This window comes from Pleurodeles waltl, chromosome 8, assembly GCF_031143425.1.
Source record: "Pleurodeles waltl isolate 20211129_DDA chromosome 8, aPleWal1.hap1.20221129, whole genome shotgun sequence".
Taxonomy (NCBI): domain Eukaryota; kingdom Metazoa; phylum Chordata; class Amphibia; order Caudata; family Salamandridae; genus Pleurodeles; species Pleurodeles waltl.
The window spans coordinates 193,974,194-193,991,346 of NC_090447.1; the positions used below are offsets into that span (position 1 = coordinate 193,974,194).

General features: G+C 44.9%; 1 protein-coding gene across 5 annotated transcripts in view; it reads left to right on the forward strand.

Moving 5' to 3' along the window:
- The first annotated feature begins 2,768 nt into the window (after nucleotides 1-2,768).
- GRIK1 (glutamate ionotropic receptor kainate type subunit 1) overlaps nucleotides 2,769-17,153 on the forward strand; it is a 990,817-nt gene continuing 976,432 nt past the window's right edge. For 2 of the 5 annotated variants that reach the window (XM_069204055.1, XM_069204056.1), the window contains exon 1: nucleotides 2,769-3,410. In XM_069204055.1, coding sequence (XP_069060156.1) covers nucleotides 3,287-3,410 — 124 coding nt within the window. In that variant the 5' untranslated portion in view covers nucleotides 2,769-3,286. The remainder of the gene's footprint in view (nucleotides 3,411-17,153) is intronic. The other 3 variants (XM_069204053.1, XM_069204054.1, XM_069204057.1) reach the window with 2 other exon arrangements.

The following is a 17,153-nucleotide window of genomic DNA, read 5'->3' on the forward strand; positions in this document are numbered from 1 at the left end:
GGACTGTGACCTTGCACTCCCCAGCAAACGAAAATGGGCATGGAGCCCCCTCCAGAACCGGTGGGCAAGATCCCCACTTCAGCTAAGATGTCCCCTCCCCTCTTCCCCCTGAGGTGCCTGCCCATTTCCAAAATGATGCCCCTGCACAGTGTAGTGCGGATACTGTCAGGAAACAAGTTGGGGCTTGGACTGTGGCCATGTGGACCTTTTGTACTTTGGACTGGCCATTGGCCCTTTCTGAACAGTTACTCCAGTTTCTTTTATCACATGGACAATATGGTGGCTGTTGGCATTAAATTACAATATCAGTCCCACCTATATGTTGTCCTTGTATTATTATGATGTGGGTCCTGTGACATTGGTTTGCCTCTGCAGCTGGCTGTGTGTATGGTGTGTGTGAATGGTGTGTGTTGTGTGTGTGTGTCACTCTCCTTTTCCTCCCTCCCTCCCTTGTGTGCTAGGTGGCTATACTCACCGTCATCGTCTTCGTCAGAGTTGGTGGTCCAGGTGGAGCATGGCGTAGAAGAGCATCAGGAAGACTTGAAGTTCCGGTTCCATGGCGGTGTTGATCTTCTCTGTGTCTCTGATGGTGAGTCTTTTGCCTTGTGTGCAGTGTTTCCACCAGGCTTTTGATGGCATTGGTACTGCCCCGGAAATTGTGGCGGTTTGCTATGTCATAATATGGTGGGCAATACCTTGGCTTCCGCCTGGCTGTTGATGGCTGCTGCCATGGTCAGTGGTGTTAACATCCTGGAGTTGGTGTGGTACATTGGCTGTCTATGGGAGTTATCACTGCCATGGTCATAATTTGACGGTAATTACCAAAAGCCTGTTGGCTGTATTACTGCCACTTTAACTGTCACCTCCTTTGTCATAATGACCACCTATCTGTTAAGAATACACTGTTGAGAGAAACCCAAAGACAGGATTTAAAATGTAATGCAGTGATTTCATTTGTATGTCATGGCAGGACTTTATTACTACCCCAGAAGAACCCTTCTTTGCAAAATTAAAATGATAGATTGAGAAAAAAACAATAAGAATCTAAGGGCCAGATGTATGAAAAAGTTTTGCACTCGCAAACGGTGCGAATCGGTAAATTCGGCTGTTTGCGAGTGCAAAACGGTGGTCTGCAATGCATGAAATGCATTCGCAGACCACAACTAAGAAATCGCTAAAATAGCGATTTCTGGCGTTGCGACCTGGAAATTGTGAGTCGCAATTTGCGATTCGCAATTTCCAGATTGCAAGGTTATTCTGGAAAAAGTCGCAAATTGCGATTTTTCCAGAAATGGCATTTTGCACTTGCAAAATACCATGCTTTGCAACCAGGTGGTAACCTGGTGCAAAATTTAAAAATGCAGTTAAACTGCATTTTTAACTTTGTCATGTAAAGCACACATGCCCTTTTGGCATGTGTGTACCTTACATGTTGAAAAAAAAGTTTTTGGGGTGCAGGAGAGGGGGCCTTAGGCCCCCAGCACCCTGGCCTTTTGCATTTCCAAAATTGTGATTTCTGGTTCAGAAATCGCAATTTTGGAAATGCAAAATATTCGCAGCTATGGGCCAACAGGCCCATAGCTGCTAATGGGGCCAGTATCGCAATTTGCAATTCGGTAATAGCATTTGCGATTTTTAAGAAATCGCTATTACCGATTCGCAAATGTGATACATGGCCCTTTGCGAGTCGGTAATAGCGATTTCTTAAAAATCGCTATTACCGAATCGCAATGGGCCATGATGGTACATCTGGCCCTAAAACCCATGACTTACAGTTTGTATGCAGCTCCTTGATGCCAGTTCATAGTTCACTGTGCTATATTATGATTAGAATTTATGAACTGAAAGTAACAAAACGATCTATGTGGCAACAGCAGCAACTCACATATCTAAATAAAATACAAATTGGTGATCTAAACATTACACAATGTGCTTTGCAACAGGCTCATTAATCCTCATTGCTAATGTCTAAGTCAAATTTGTGACTAGAAAAAACACAGAACTCTTAAGTATCGTATTTATTTTACCATTATATTTCCCTGGGTACAAAAATATCTCTGCCGCAGCATGTACTTCCATTTCAAGCATGTTGCAGCTGAAGTCCTAAACCTGTAACATATTTTAAAAGCAGCCTCTTTAAGACCCTTGAAGTAAGCTAGAACATGTTTACTGTCATAATAGTCCCTTTTGCTAATTTCTTTCCTGTAGATTTTTTTTTAAAAATGTATAAATTGACTGTCGGACTCTGCTTCCATTACTCCGCCACTCGTGACTCCCTCCCCTTTTCTCCTCGACACTCTGAACCCCGATTTATGCGTTCCGAAGTCAATGTTTTCCAATCCCAGCATTGGTTACTGTGCAAAATGTTGATGTTTTTCCAACGAAGGGTTGAGTGAAATCAGGTAGTGAGGAGACCAAAGCTGAAGTTTATGATGTGACTCCGAACCCGCAGGTGAAAATATCATTTTTACTTTTTTACCCACGCTATTCTGCCAAGAATAAGCACACTGCAGAAGAAAGAACGTTTCTTAAATTGTGGTACCCAATTTCCTTTGCCACCAGAGCTATACGGTTACTAGAGGAAAACTGGCACATCTGATAAATGACTGATCGTTGAATGGCCTGCGAAATAAAGTAAATGTGTAACAGAAAGAGCATCCTTCTTATGTTAGGACTGTCGGTCTAGATTCTGTAACTAGGCGGCCATCCGTATGTTTTAATGCAAACTGCACTGGGCGTGCCACGTGCCTGGCGGCGCTGCTGCCGCTGCTGTGAGCAGAGATGCTTTTCTCTTCAGGATGCAGGAGAGATTCAATCAGCCCCGTGTGTAGCAGTGTAAAGTAGCAGTGGGGAAGCGAACGCCGCTCAGAGCTGGGGTTAATCTGCAGGGGATCAGACGGAAGCTGAAGAAACACAGCAATGCATCTGAGCCCTCTTTCCAATATTTCGCCACTGGACTAGTCGGAGCCAGGACGGGCTGGTGCTGATTCTATAGGCAACTTTGCAGCCCGGCGCCTTCGGCGTTCACCTGCAGGCGGAACTGATCCGAGCATCAGTCACACGTCCCAGGAGTGAGGGAGAGACTGTGCACGCCACTTGTGCAGTGATGGGCTAAGGGAGAAGGCACCCGGAGAAGCACACACAGCTCACCCTGATGTCAACGACAAACCTCAGCACAATAAGCACGTAGCACAGAGGATGAGGTGGAAATACGGCCAGACCCCGGATCACCAGCATCTTGCCAATTCAGGGACCTGGCACAGCAGCGGCGTGCATTGATGGGAAGATGGAAAGCGCGTGCAGCATCATCCCCGCCGTGTTCACTCTGGGCAGCAGCGGAGGGCTTTTCTTTTTTCTTTTCTGCTTTGCAACGGGCATCCCACAGGCCACCCAGCAAGTGCTCCGAATTGGTAAGTGTTGGCCAGCTACCACTTTCCCCCCTGTGCCACATGCATGCAGTGTCTTTGTTGTGCTCCGGGAGAGGCTCCCCGCTCCAGGCCCACACTTTGCTGGATTCCACTGTCCAGCAGTTTTAGTTTGTTATTGCTATTTCCAACATGTTTATATGTTGGGTTGGTGGCTCCAATCAGTGATTTAATTGTGCAGGTACTGTTCGGTACTGAGTACCTGCACTTCTTTAATTTGAAAGAGAAAGCACATGCACTTCTCAGCTCTGCTGCAATACACTGAGGCCCAAATACAATTGTGTTTTGTAAGTTTGTGCCGCTTTTGTGTCAAAAAATGACGCAAAAGCGGCACAAAAAAAGTATAAATATGGGCCTGAATGTTCAGAGTAAAGGCACTTCTCAGGAGTAAACAGGTACTCTATGTAGTGAGTACCTGCACTTTTATATTTCCATTTAAATAACTTTCTCCAATTGTACTTTGGGTATGATGCCGGCACCAGAGGCAGCTTGTGCCTCTTGGTTCATGTTTGTTTATGGCACCAGCAGCAATTTTTGGTGGCACCAGGAGCACTTTGTAGTTTGTGCTGACATCAATTTTTATTTGCAGCAATGGCAGCAGTTTGATTTTGTTTGGCAGTGGCAACAGCAATTTTCTTTTCTTTATGGTGGCACCAGTAGTTTGTCTTTCTTAGTGGCACCAACTGCATTCTGTGTTTGTGGATGACAAAGTAATCATTCGGTTTATACTTGTTGGTGGCACAAGTTCCAATATATGTTTGTTGATGGCATGATCAAGAGTTTGTGTTTGCTGATGGCACACACACCAGTCTGTGTTTGTGATGGAATAGCCGTCATTCAATGTGTCTTTGTTGGTGGCACCAATGCCACTGTGTTTGTTGATGCCACAGCCATCGTCCAGTTTGTGTTTGTTGGTGGCAATAGCACGTCTGTGTTTGTGGATGGCGCAGCAATCATTCAGTTCGTGCTCATTTCGGGCATCAATTCCAGTCTAGGTTGATGGCATGATGAACATGTTTGTGTTCCTGGATGGCACAAGCACCAATCTGTGTTTCTTGATGGCATAGCCATCATTCAGTTTGCGTTTTTTGGTGGCAGCAATGCCAGTTGGTGTTGGTTGATGGTGTATCCATCGTTCAGTTTGTGTTTGTTGGTGGCAACACCACCAGCCTGTGTCTGTCAATCGCATGACCACCAGTTTGTGCTTGTTGATGTACGGCCATAGTTTAGTTTGTGTTTGTTGGTGGCTGAAGGAACTGCATGTCGGTGTGTGTGGCACTGGTGGTTATGTTTCATCAGTTGGTGAACCTGTGGATAAAACTGTTTGCACCTTTCCTACAGAAGCACAATACCCAGCTGCATTCTAGTGAGAAACTGAAAGAGTTTGACCCAACCACCTGCACCGAGCACAAACATCACCCAAATATGAGGTTGTGGCAAGCTTCTGCCAGCTTCATCACCCTGCTCAGTGCTTCCTTCCTTCTCGCTGTACAAACCAGTTTTAAAACAGATGGATCTGGGCACTGTGGAAAATAAGGGTTTACGGAACCGAATAAAATGCATTTAGTTTAATCTGGCACAGTTCGAAATTCACAATCAACCATATGAAATCCCAGTTTCTGGTGTAAAGTTACATATTCATATATAAATTTCGGAAATAACTTTATGGAAGATTTGTTTCATCTTCCTGAAATAGTCAGAAATGCTCTCTAGACTCGCCTGTATGAACCCAGGACACACCACCTGCCCCACCAGCCAGGCGGATCTACTGTGCAATGCTGCTGCTGCTCTTGTACGCCCTATATTTGCTGTGAAAATACCAGCATATTGCCCTACTGATTACAAGAGCCTCCCTAAGAACTTGCAGCAGAGACGTTTTAAGGCATGGGCAAAGTGGGCTCTGGCCCAGGGTTCGAGCCTTTCGGGCCCTCCTAGCCACCCTCCCCATCTCTGCTCTGCAGAGCGTTCTGCCCTGATGACCTTGAATACGTCTTAAATAGATTGTTTTAGTTGTTTTTTCCCCTTAATTTATTTTTAATGCTGGTGATGTGTAAGAATCTATTTACAGACAATTTGTAAAAAAATGTTTTTATGTTTTAAGGAACTTCTACAAAAAAGTTTATTTTAGATCAAGGCAGGACTTCACATAAAAATGGAAGGGTTTAACAGAGGTTGTTTACAGTAATGTTAGTGAGCTGCTGCTGTGTTACAATATTGAAAACACGTCACTATACCTGAATATTGGGCGGAAACACATTATGATTTTGGACTGTGCCAGTGCACTCTCAGTGACCTGGTCAAACAGGGCATGAAATAGTTGAAATTGGATCATTAACTTAAAATTGTTTCAAACAGGGGTCCCCAAAATCCTTAAGATGTCCCAACCTTGCATGGGTACTAAGAGGAGAGTAAGATATGTGTATTACCAGTAGTACTCCTTCATGTACCATTGCTCACGCTGCTCTGCGAGGGCTTAGCTGAAACACCCCTACAGATGATTTTCGGTGTCCTACAAATCAGTGATAATTTTGAATCACCAGTGAAATGGTGCATCAGCACCAGGGCATTCGCAATTTAAGGCAAAATGCACATTTCACTGATTTTAGATGTGCATTTTATATACATAGTACTTAATGCTAGGAGTTAGCCTGTTACAAATTATTAACAATTTTAAAGGTAAAGAGAGCTGAAGCACAGTGAAAACGGCAGACTCACCAAACTATGTGTAAGTCTTCGAATCGTCACCTTACGTCTACAGTTTGAGAATCTTTCCAGACTTTTGTGGATTCACAGAGACGCAGAAGTATGTGTGTAAATCTAAACAAGTTGTATATTTGCTTGTAGACTCATTTCCCATAATTACTCCTATGGATCGTATACATAGATAAACAACACGTTGCATTTCAGCAAGTGTAAAATATTTTTCCAGCTTGAGAACTCTCCTTCCACACAGCACCAGAAGATATAGAATTTTGATTGGGCCTCGTCCTCCCTATTTTCATGTGTAGTCCAGCAAGTTATTATTTTGTGTGCGTTCTGCCCGATTCCAGTGGCCACACCATCTTATCATTGCCTGTAGTGGAAACAACAATATTCAAATCTATAACTCTGAATTTATAATTATGAAAGTGCATCGACTTAGTGCTGTTCCCTGTTAGACCTGGCATCATTGGTATGGTTTCCCCTGTCGTTTTTGCCTCTACCTCCTGTATTTTTGAGTGTGTACTGGATTTCGTTTTTGATGGTTTTTGGTACTGTGGGCACTTTAACACTGCTGACCAGTGCTAAAGTGCAAGTGCTCCCTGGGTAAATTGTGATTATGATTGGTTATCCATGATTGGCATATTTAATTTACTAGTAAGTCCCTAGTATAGTGCACCATGTGTGCCCAGGGCCAGTAAATCAAGTGCTACTAGTGGGCCTGCAGCACTGATTGTGCCACCCACAGGAGTAGCCCTGTGAACATGTCTCAGACCTGCCACTGCAGTGTCTGTGTGTGCAGTAATAAACTGCAATGTCAACCTGGCAAGTGCACCCACTTGCCAGGCCCAAACCTTCTCTTTTAGTACATGTAAGGCACCCCTAAGGTAGGCCCTTGGTAGCCCCATGGGCAGGGTGCATTGTATTTGAAATGTAGGACATGAACTGGTGTGTTTTACATGTCCTGATAGTGAACGTCTCTGTCATTCATTTTTCACTAATGTAAGACCTATCTCTCCCATAGATTAACACAGGGATTGGCTTTAAATACCTTTTGAATGTAATGTCCCATTGGGAGATTGGGAGCAGATAGAGATTTAGAGTTTGGGATCTCTGAACTCACAATTTAAAAACACAGCTTTCAGTTAAGTTGCTTTTAAGTTGTGACTTCGAAAATACCCCTTTTAAAAAGTGGGCATTTTCTTGCTTAACCATTCTAAGCATCTGCCTGCCTCTGGAATCAACGTCTAGTTTAGACTGACAGGGGCTGGCCAGGCATGCACTCCAGACAGTCACAAAAAGGGAGATGAGGTGTGTACTGCGTATGCTGATGACCCATCAACTGGCTGATGGGTATTTCTGAGCTAGAGTCGTGGGACGAGTTGTCACTGACACCTGGTTAGGGCTTTACCTGTCCTCTCACAATGCTGTCTCCACCCACTTGAGTGCATCTGGATCTAGGACTGGTCAAGGCAGGACCTTGTGAACAACAGAGACTTTACTTTAAAGTTTGCCTACTTCAAAGGTAGAAATGAGTATAAGTAGTGGACCCAAAACCACGACTGCACTCTGCTGTGTATCCTGCTTGTGAAGCTTCTCCAAGGGCTTGGACTGAGCTTGCCTCCTGTTAAGAAGTCTCAGGGACAATAAAGACTTCATCTACCAGCCTCTGGGTTCTCGTGCCGAGGACCCTGACTTGCCAGGTGGTGCCCATTCCAGTTCCTGAGCCCTTGGGAGTGAAACTTGCCTAAAAACAAGAAGAACCAGGGACATCGACTCCAGACGACTCCAGAACCCAGGCGGCTGCCCGACTCCGTGCCGCTGCCTGTACTGAAGCTGTGGTCCTCGCTGAAGTGTGATGCTCACGACTGATCCCGCCGTTCATATGTCATTGTAGCACCTCTGAAGGCCTGCAACATTGTGAGTTCCGAGTGCTGTGTCACCGACGTCCATGACACAGCACTCTGCCGTGGTGCCTGTGGCCTCGTGACGCGACCGCAACCCTGAGCGGTCACCCCATTGCGTCTTGACCTGCCCGATTCATCAACCCCACTGGATCACAGGGAACCTCCCCACCCATGCCGCATCACCTCCCCGGTAGCAGTAAGGAACCGATGTTGCACTGGTTCCAGCGACGCCTCAGTTCCCCAACTCCATGCAGTGTCTTTGTTTCATCATTTTTAGAGGTACTGTATCTGGGGGTCTGTGCGACTCCGTGACCGGCACCGTGCTCCCTTGTGAGTGGCGTTGGACAATTGGGAACGTCTTTGTCAACAATGTTGTGATAGCCCCAGCTGGAGCTATTTTGTTTCTAAGCACTTTATTGGGATTCATCTTTAAAAATCTGCATCTTTGCTTGTGTATTTTTGTCATTTTGCTCTTGTTTTACTCAGATAAATATTGACTATTTTTGAAAATTGGTGTGGAGTACTTTTGTGGTATTTTCACTGTATTTGCATGCGTGTGAGTGTGTGTGTGTGTGTGTGTACACAAATGCAAAACACATTGCCTCTGAGATAAGCCTAACTGCTGGTGCCAAGCTACCAAGGGAGTGAGCAGGGGTTATTTTAGGAGAGTGATCCCTTTACCCCGACTAGAGTGAGGATCCCTACTTGGACAGGGTGTAAACTGACTGGCTACTAGAGACCCCATTTCTAGCATCCACCAGCTCTGTGTGAATTGAGCAGTCAAAAAAACTGCACATTTTCCATTAGAATAACTGCAGGCTCAACCTTTTGCAGTTGCTGGTACCACAGCAAAACAATTGTTATGTAGATCCACAGTGATTTGTGTCATTTAACACATTTTGATTGTGAGGAAACTGAGATTATAATCCAGGATACCAGGTCCTACAAACAAAACTGTATCCAATGAGCTCGACTTAATTCCCAATTTAAACACTTCTTACTCATTTGGAAGTTGCTTCATTTTGGGGCAGCCAGTCTCTAATTGCTTTGACCTCGAAGAGTTTAGTGTATCAAGGGATGTTTGGAAGATTTTAACTTGGCACTCATTACGAGTGATCTGGTAAATTGTAGTCCCTGTAAAAAAAAAAGCCCAGTAAATAGTGTGGGACGTTTACATTTCGGTGCTTAAGAACCACACCCCCCATATGATGTCCCATCTTAAGGTCAAAAATTGTAATGAATGTTTATTGTTAACCAATTCATCAACCTCGGAAGGATGAAGAGCTGAGTGGACCTGCTGGAAGTGAAACCTGTTACCATGGACAAGCAAAGCGCCATCCAGTGGATGCCTTAGTCCGAAAAGCCACCATATCCAGTATCTGCATAGATAACATAGAAGATTTTTTTTTTGGGGGGGGGGACAATTGAGGTGCACGGCGGGGCGTTGTACACAGCAGCACTCCTGCGAGGGCAGACAAACATACAGAGACAGCATAAATCTGACATGTCTTGAGCGTTGTAGTGATTCCGGGTCAGAGGTGACGATCCAAAGAGCATTTTCAAGAGCACGCTGGAGAGATTCAGCGGCCTTAATATCTGTTTAATCAAGCATAACTGGCAGGGCTAAGCCACATAACACACACATGAAACACGTGTTTATGTGGAGAACGCCTCACCTCTACGCGCCCAGCAAGAAATTCCCGTTCTCAGAAATGAGCCACAACTGAGTGGTTTTCCAGGAGGGCAGCCTTCGTGTATTGTGCAGGCGGACTGCCCACACACCATGCTCCATGGTAACACGGCACAGTGCAGGAAGCCTCGCTCCCCACAGTGGGTTTCTTGTGCCAGTCAGGCCATACTGTGAATACAAAGTACAGGGGGGATTAGGGACTGTGAGAAACTAAAGAGGGGGCTACAACTCTGGGCCATGCCACGTGGGACAGCTACATGGAGGATGTTTACAGCATAGGCAGTGAGGTTTACGCGCATGCTGAAGTTTGTAGTAAAACCAAGAAAATATGAATGTGCAAAGAGCGATTAGGAGAGTAAGAACACGGCTAAAACTGAGAATACACTTAAGAATATAGAGCTTATAGTTATAGAGCGCCTACTGCACTGCCTTGCAGGGCCGGGGAACTTGTATAGCTTGCATTAATGATGCCTCAACTCAAATAATTCAACAAGTTGAGTTTGATCGTCTGACTGTGATTGCATACATATTACAGCAGTTGGTGGTAAACCCAATGAACTATCATACTAGTTTGTGCAGCAGACTAGGTATGCAGTGATGACGAAATGCATGTTCTGAGCGTGTCCACACCGCCTTGATATTGTGCATACCGTTTACAAACTCAGACGCTGTCCCAGTCCCAAAGAATTTCAATGTTTAATATTGATTGCTATAAAATGTCTTAGGAGTGTAAGCCCCGAGTCTCTAGCTATTGTTTGAAAACAAAATACGGCAAGAAAACAATGTATATGTAATTGCTCCAACCCATTAAAGGCGTCTTTTAGTGACCGGTGTCACAATGCTCTCAAAACCCAACTTGAACACGGTGTATGTTCTGCAGTTCTTTCTACTGGGGCTTCTTTTTCATTGTGGCTGAAGCAGAAAAGCGTGCATTTTTAATTTTTGCTTCAAGGCACCTTTAGATCAGGAAGCCACACAAAGTAATACATAGTTCGTGGCTAAAAAAGATGCTAACCTGAATTTCTGATAAACAAGATGTGATGGTTATGACAATATTTGTGCTCGAAGGAAACCAAACACTTGTATCCACATCCTAATCCGCCCTATGTGGGAAGATGGCTTTCATAAGGAACCGGCAGTGTGCATCGAGCTGCCAGTGTTTATCTGACAACAAATATTATCTCTCTGCCTTCTAGTGTTAAATCATCTAACAATGGCTTATGCCCTCCAAGGAGAACCCTAGTAAATGCATCTCTCCTATGCAAGTGGCCATCTGAGGAATGAGATGAGCCAATGATTGCAGGGTCCTTTTAATGTTGAAGCATCCTCTCTTCGAGCCATCGAATTCACCCTCCAGGAGATACTGCACTCTCAGTTCACAAGTATGTTGTAGATCTCTTTCTGTGCAGTAGTACTAAGAACTACAAGTGTACACATCTTACATTTTTTGTAAATGTTCGCTATTCACATTCATTTCTAGAGTATACCTCTTCCTCTAACTATGAATGTGCAGTGTTCCTAAAGGACAAATAATTCATAGAGGGTTAGAAAATTAGAGAACTTAAATATATATATATATATATATATATATATATATATATATATATATATATATATATATTCAGGAAATAGCAATTCCCTTTCCTATATTTCCTTTGAAAACTGGAAATGTAGCATTTTTCTGTACCCACTGGCCCATGTACACATGGACAATTCAGTTGTTAGTTTGGATGTATAGAAAATGCATTGAAGATGTAAGATGTTTGTGAATGCTAGGTATATATATATATACATATATATATATATATACATATAATAATATGCATGGCCTCCAATTGTGGTGAAATTTGCACATGCGTAAGTGACACCTCAGCGTATATAACTGACTCCGTGAATCATCTCTCGGTTTTGCATGGAGATTATATTCCATGTGCAACTCTGATTTTCACTTTGGGGAATCTTTTCAAATCAGGTCTGGCATGATCCTTGGCCAGTCAATTTATCTAATCGTGCCTGTTCTACCTTAATGGAAATATGAGAGTAATTGAAATTACTACAAACTCCGCATTAAGTAATGAAATGAAAAGTGCTGAAGCCACTGTAGTCTGGGCTGGAAAGTGTACAGCATACTGAGGCCATCCCAACAAATGGGGTGCGCAGTTCCCGAATCAGCCACAAACTCCCATGTGGGCCAAATTTAATATTTCAATTAAGACATTAATTGCACAACCTGTTGTTTTCAACCCCACCCTTTTTGTCAGTTAAATCTGGTGCGAATTATGCATGAAAACTGCTCGAAATCCAAATTTGTGATCCTTGAAATGGGATAAATTCTTGGGGTATCCCCATGCCCATCCTCAGAATGATGTACAAATTCCACACCCAGTTAAATCCCCACTGCAGAACTGACATTTAAGGGCTGAACAATGAATGTTCCGGATGCTTGATAATTAGAAGGAAGCCATGAGTTCAAAAGAGAGGACAGTCAGGAGTACAAGAGTAGATTTTGAATGCTTACTCTCAAATTCAACTTCACATAAACCTTAACTCAGTGACATATCAGAGAAGTGTCCTTTTGTTCATAAACTAGATAGTATCTTACTATCCTGGAGAAACCCACGTGAGGAGCAATGCTTTATGAGGGATTGAGCATCCTGGACTCACTCAAGAGACTCTTCAGAAAAATAGACAACTTTCTCATTCATCATTTTTCATTTGGCCAATTTTACCTCTTGTGACAGTACCTAAACATTTCTGGGGCAAGATTTTGACATTTAAAGCTGAACATATCTGTATCATCAGACTTCGCAATGCCACCCGTGTTGAAGCAGAAGCACAAGTGCACTCAACCCCACAACTGATGACTGCAAACATCATAAATATTGTGGTAGAGTTTGAGATCGCCGAGACACTGAATACTACAATCAAGCACTGCTTAGGAATGACCAACAAAGAAGCTAATAATCTCTATTGAAATTCATTGTATGCACATTGAGCAGATATCTTTGTTTTATTGGGGAGGAGCCAGATATGCTAACAGAGTGGTTGCTAATACTGATTGCAAATTGCACACCACCATTTTGTAACCTGGCTGCCATTAATAGGTTGTGTCACAAAATGATTAAGCATGAGGTTGCAGAACAACCTGCCTAATAAATATAAATAAGGTGGGTCTTTGCTTGTGACCCCTTGTGATTGGCTACAAATACAGGGACGACGGCGTTCGAGGATCAGCGGACCACCGTACCAATGTTTACATTCCCAAAGGGAATCATTTTCTTTTAAATCATTCATTGTGGCCTAAACGAACTATTGCTGCTTAAAAATGTAAATGTTTCAGTTTAAGAAGACATTATGGTGAGCAGACAAAGGACACTGGACCGCTACCTACTCTGGCAATACTGTTCCCAAAAGGGAAGTTGCCCATCTGGAACAGCTCCCCCCTTCTGAACGAGGTACCACCTTCTTTGGGTTGTGATTAATTTTCAATTGTTTGTGACTTCATTGACACATACGAGAACAATTTTTTGTGATTGTGACTAGCAAATAGGAAGAGACGGCCGTTTCACATGCTCGTCCAATTGCGATTCGGAATTAGTCATAAACCCCTATTTCATTTAAGAAAGGCTTTTCTGAATAAAAGAAAGAAGTGCATTGGATAAACATATTTTGGTTGCAAAACTTGAGATTTTGTGGAAATGCAGGGTTTGCAAGCCCAAAATGGTTTCTTACTTCTGCCTGAAAACTTACTAGAATTTAAAATTCAGCTGGTAGCTGCTCCTCGCCCTAGTTTACAACACATTCCTTCCCTTCTTTCCCCATAATCTACTGGAGACAATATCTCATTAGTATATTTATGAAGTGTGCATTAAATGTCTAGATTGAGGTTCTGATTCAACAAATATAGTTGATAAGGATCATAGTACTTTTCTGTGCACAATCTTGCTGTAGTTTCTACAGCAGTGAATATCATCTCACATTTCTGATTCCAGATCAGAAAGTGTAGGAAGTTGGCTCTGTATGTGCTATTTCAAAGTAAGGAATAGCATGCACAGAGTCCAAGGGTTCCCCTTAGAGGTAAAATAGTGGTAAAAATAGATAATACTAATGCTCTATTTTGTGGTAGTGTGGTCGAGCAGTAGGCTTATCCAAGGAGTAGTGTTAAGCATTTGTTGTACATACACATAGACAATAAATGAGGTACACACACTCAGAGACAAATCCAGCCAATAGGTTTTTATATAGAAAAATATCTTTTCTTAGTTTATTTTAAGAACCACAGGTTCAAATTCTACATGTAATATCTCATTCGAAAGGTATTGCAGGTAAGTACTTTAGGAACTTCAAATCATCAAAATTGCATGTATACTTTTCAAGTTATTCACAAATAGCTGTTTTAAAAGTGGACACAGTGCAATTTTCACAGTTCCTAGGGGAGGTAAGTATTTGTTAGGTTAACCAGGTAAGTAAGACACTTACAGGGCTTAGTTCTTGGTCCAAGGTAGCCCACCGTTGGGGGTTCAGAGCAACCCCAAAGTCACCACACCAGCAGCTCAGGGCCGGTCAGGTGCAGAGTTCAAAGTGGTGCCCAAAACACATAGGCTAGAATGGAGAGAAGGGGGTGCCCCGGTTCCGGTCTGCTTGCAGGTAAGTACCCGCGTCTTCGGAGGGCAGACCAGGGGGGTTTTGTAGGGCACCGGGGGGGACACAACCCCACACAGAAATTTCACCCTCAGCGGCGCGGGGGCGGCCGGGTGCAGTGTAGAAACAAGCGTCGGGTTCGCAGTGTTAGTCTATGAGAGATCTCGGGATCTCTTCAGCGCTGCAGGCAGGCAAGGGGGGGGTTCCTCGGGGAACCTCCACTTGATCAAGGGAGAGGGACTCCTGGGGGTCACTCCTCCAGTGAAAGTCCGGTCCTTCAGGTCCTGGGGGCTGCGGGTGCAGGGTCTCTCCCAGGTGTCGGGACTTTGGATTCAAAGAGTCGCGGTCAGGGGAAGCCTCGGGATTCCCTCTGCAGGCGGCGCTGTGGGGGCTCAGGGGGGACAGGTTTTTGTACTCACAGTCTTAGAGTAGTCCTGGGGTCCCTCCTGAGGTGTTGGATCGCCACCAGCCGAGTCGGGGTCGCCGGGTGCAGTGTTGCAAGTCTCACGCTTCTTGCGGGGAGCTTGCAGGGATCTTTAAAGCTGCTGGAAACAAAGTTGCAGCTTTTCTTGGAGCAGGTCCGCTGTCCTCGGGAGTTTCTTGTCTTTTCGAAGCAGGGGCAGTCCTCAGAGGATGTCGAGGTCGCTGGTCCCTTTGGAAGGCGTCGCTGGAGCAGGATCTTTGGAAGGCAGGAGACAGGCCGGTGAGTTTCTGGAGCCAAGGCAGTTGTCGTCTTCTGGTCTTCCGCTGCAGGGGTTTTCAGCTAGGCAGTCCTTCTTCTTGTAGTTGCAGGAATCTAATTTTCTAGGGTTCAGGGTAGCCCTTAAATACTAAATTTAAGGGCGTGTTTAGGTCTGGGGGGTTAGTAGCCAATGGCTACTAGCCCTGAGGGTGGGTACACCCTCTTTGTGCCTCCTCCCAAGGGGAGGGGGTCACAATCCTAACCCTATTGGGGGAATCCTCCATCTGCAAGATGGAGGATTTCTAAAAGTTAGAGTCACTTCAGCTCAGGACACCTTAGGGGCTGTCCTGACTGGTCAGTGACTCCTCCTTGTTTTTCTCATTATCTTCTCCGGCCTTGCCGCCAAAAGTGGGGCCTGGCCGGAGGGGGCGGGCAACTCCACTAGCTGGAGTGTCCTGCTGGGTTGGCACAAAGGAGGTGAGCCTTTGAGGCTCACCACCAGGTGTGACAATTCCTGCCTGGGGGAGGTGTTAGCATCTCCACCCAGTGCAGGCTTTGTTACTGGCCTCAGAGTGACAAAGGCACTCTCCCCATGGGGCCAGCAACATGTCTCGGTTTGTGGCAGGCTGCTAAAACTAGTCAGCCTACACAGATAGTCGGTTAAGTTTCAGGGGGCACCTCTAAGGTGCCCTCTGTGGTGTATTTTACAATAAAATGTACACTGGCATCAGTGTGCATTTATTGTGCTGAGAAGTTTGATACCAAACTTCCCAGTTTTCAGTGTAGCCATTATGGTGCTGTGGAGTTCGTGTTTGACAAACTCCCAGACCATATACTCTTATGGCTACCCTGCACTTACAATGTCTAAGGTTTTGTTTAGACACTGTAGGGGTACCATGCTCATGCACTGGTACCCTCACCTATGGTATAGTGCACCCTGCCTTAGGGCTGTAAGGCCTGCTAGAGGGGTGTCTTACCTATACTGCATAGGCAGTGAGAGGCTGGCATGGCACCCTGAGGGGAGTGCCATGTCGACTTACTCGTTTTGTCCTCACTAGCACACACAAGCTGGCAAGCAGTGTGTCTGTGCTGAGTGAGAGGTCTCCAGGGTGGCATAAGACATGCTGCAGCCCTTAGAGACCTTCCTTGGCATCAGGGCCCTTGGTACTAGAAGTACCAGTTACAAGGGACTTATCTGGATGCCAGGGTCTGCCAATTGTGGATACAAACGTACAGGTTAGGGAAAGAACACTGGTGCTGGGGCCTGGTTAGCAGGCCTCAGCACACTTTCAATTGTAAACATAGCATCAGCAAAGGCAAAAAGTCAGGGGGCAACCATGCCAAGGAGGCATTTCCTTACACAACCCCCCCCCAAACGAAAGAGGATGAGACTAACCTTTCCCAAGAGAGTCTTCATTTTCTAAGTGGAAGAACCTGGAAAGGCCATCTGCATTGGCATGGGCAGTCCCAGGTCTGTGTTCCACTATAAAGTCCATTCCCTGTAGGGAGATGGACCACCTCAACAGTTTAGGATTTTCACCTTTCATTTGCATCAGCCATTTGAGAGGTCTGTGGTCAGTTTGAACTAGGAAGTGAGTCCCAAAGAGGTATGGTCTCAGCTTCTTCAGGGACCAAACCACAGCAAAGGCCTCCCTCTCAATGGCACTCCAAACGCTGCTCCCTGGGGAGTAACCTCCTGCTAATGAAAGCAACAGGCTGGTCAAGGCCATCATCATTTGTTTGGGACAAAACTGCCCCTATCCCATGTTCAGAGGCATCAGTCTGCACAATGAACTGCTTAGAATAATCTGGAGCTTTGAGAACTGGTGCTGAGCACATTGCTTGTTTCAGGGTGTCAAAGGCCTGTTGGCATTCCACAGTCCAGTTCACTTTCTTGGGCATTTTCTTGGAGGTGAGTTCAGTGAGGGCCGTCACAATGGATCCATATCCCTTCACAAACCTCCTGTAATACCCAGTCAAGCCAAGGAATGCCCTGACTTGAGTCTGGGTTTTTGGAGCTACCCAGTCCAGAATAGTCTGGATCTTGGGTTGGAGTGGCTGAACTTGGCCTCCACCTACAAGGTGTCCCAAGTAAACCACAGTTCCCT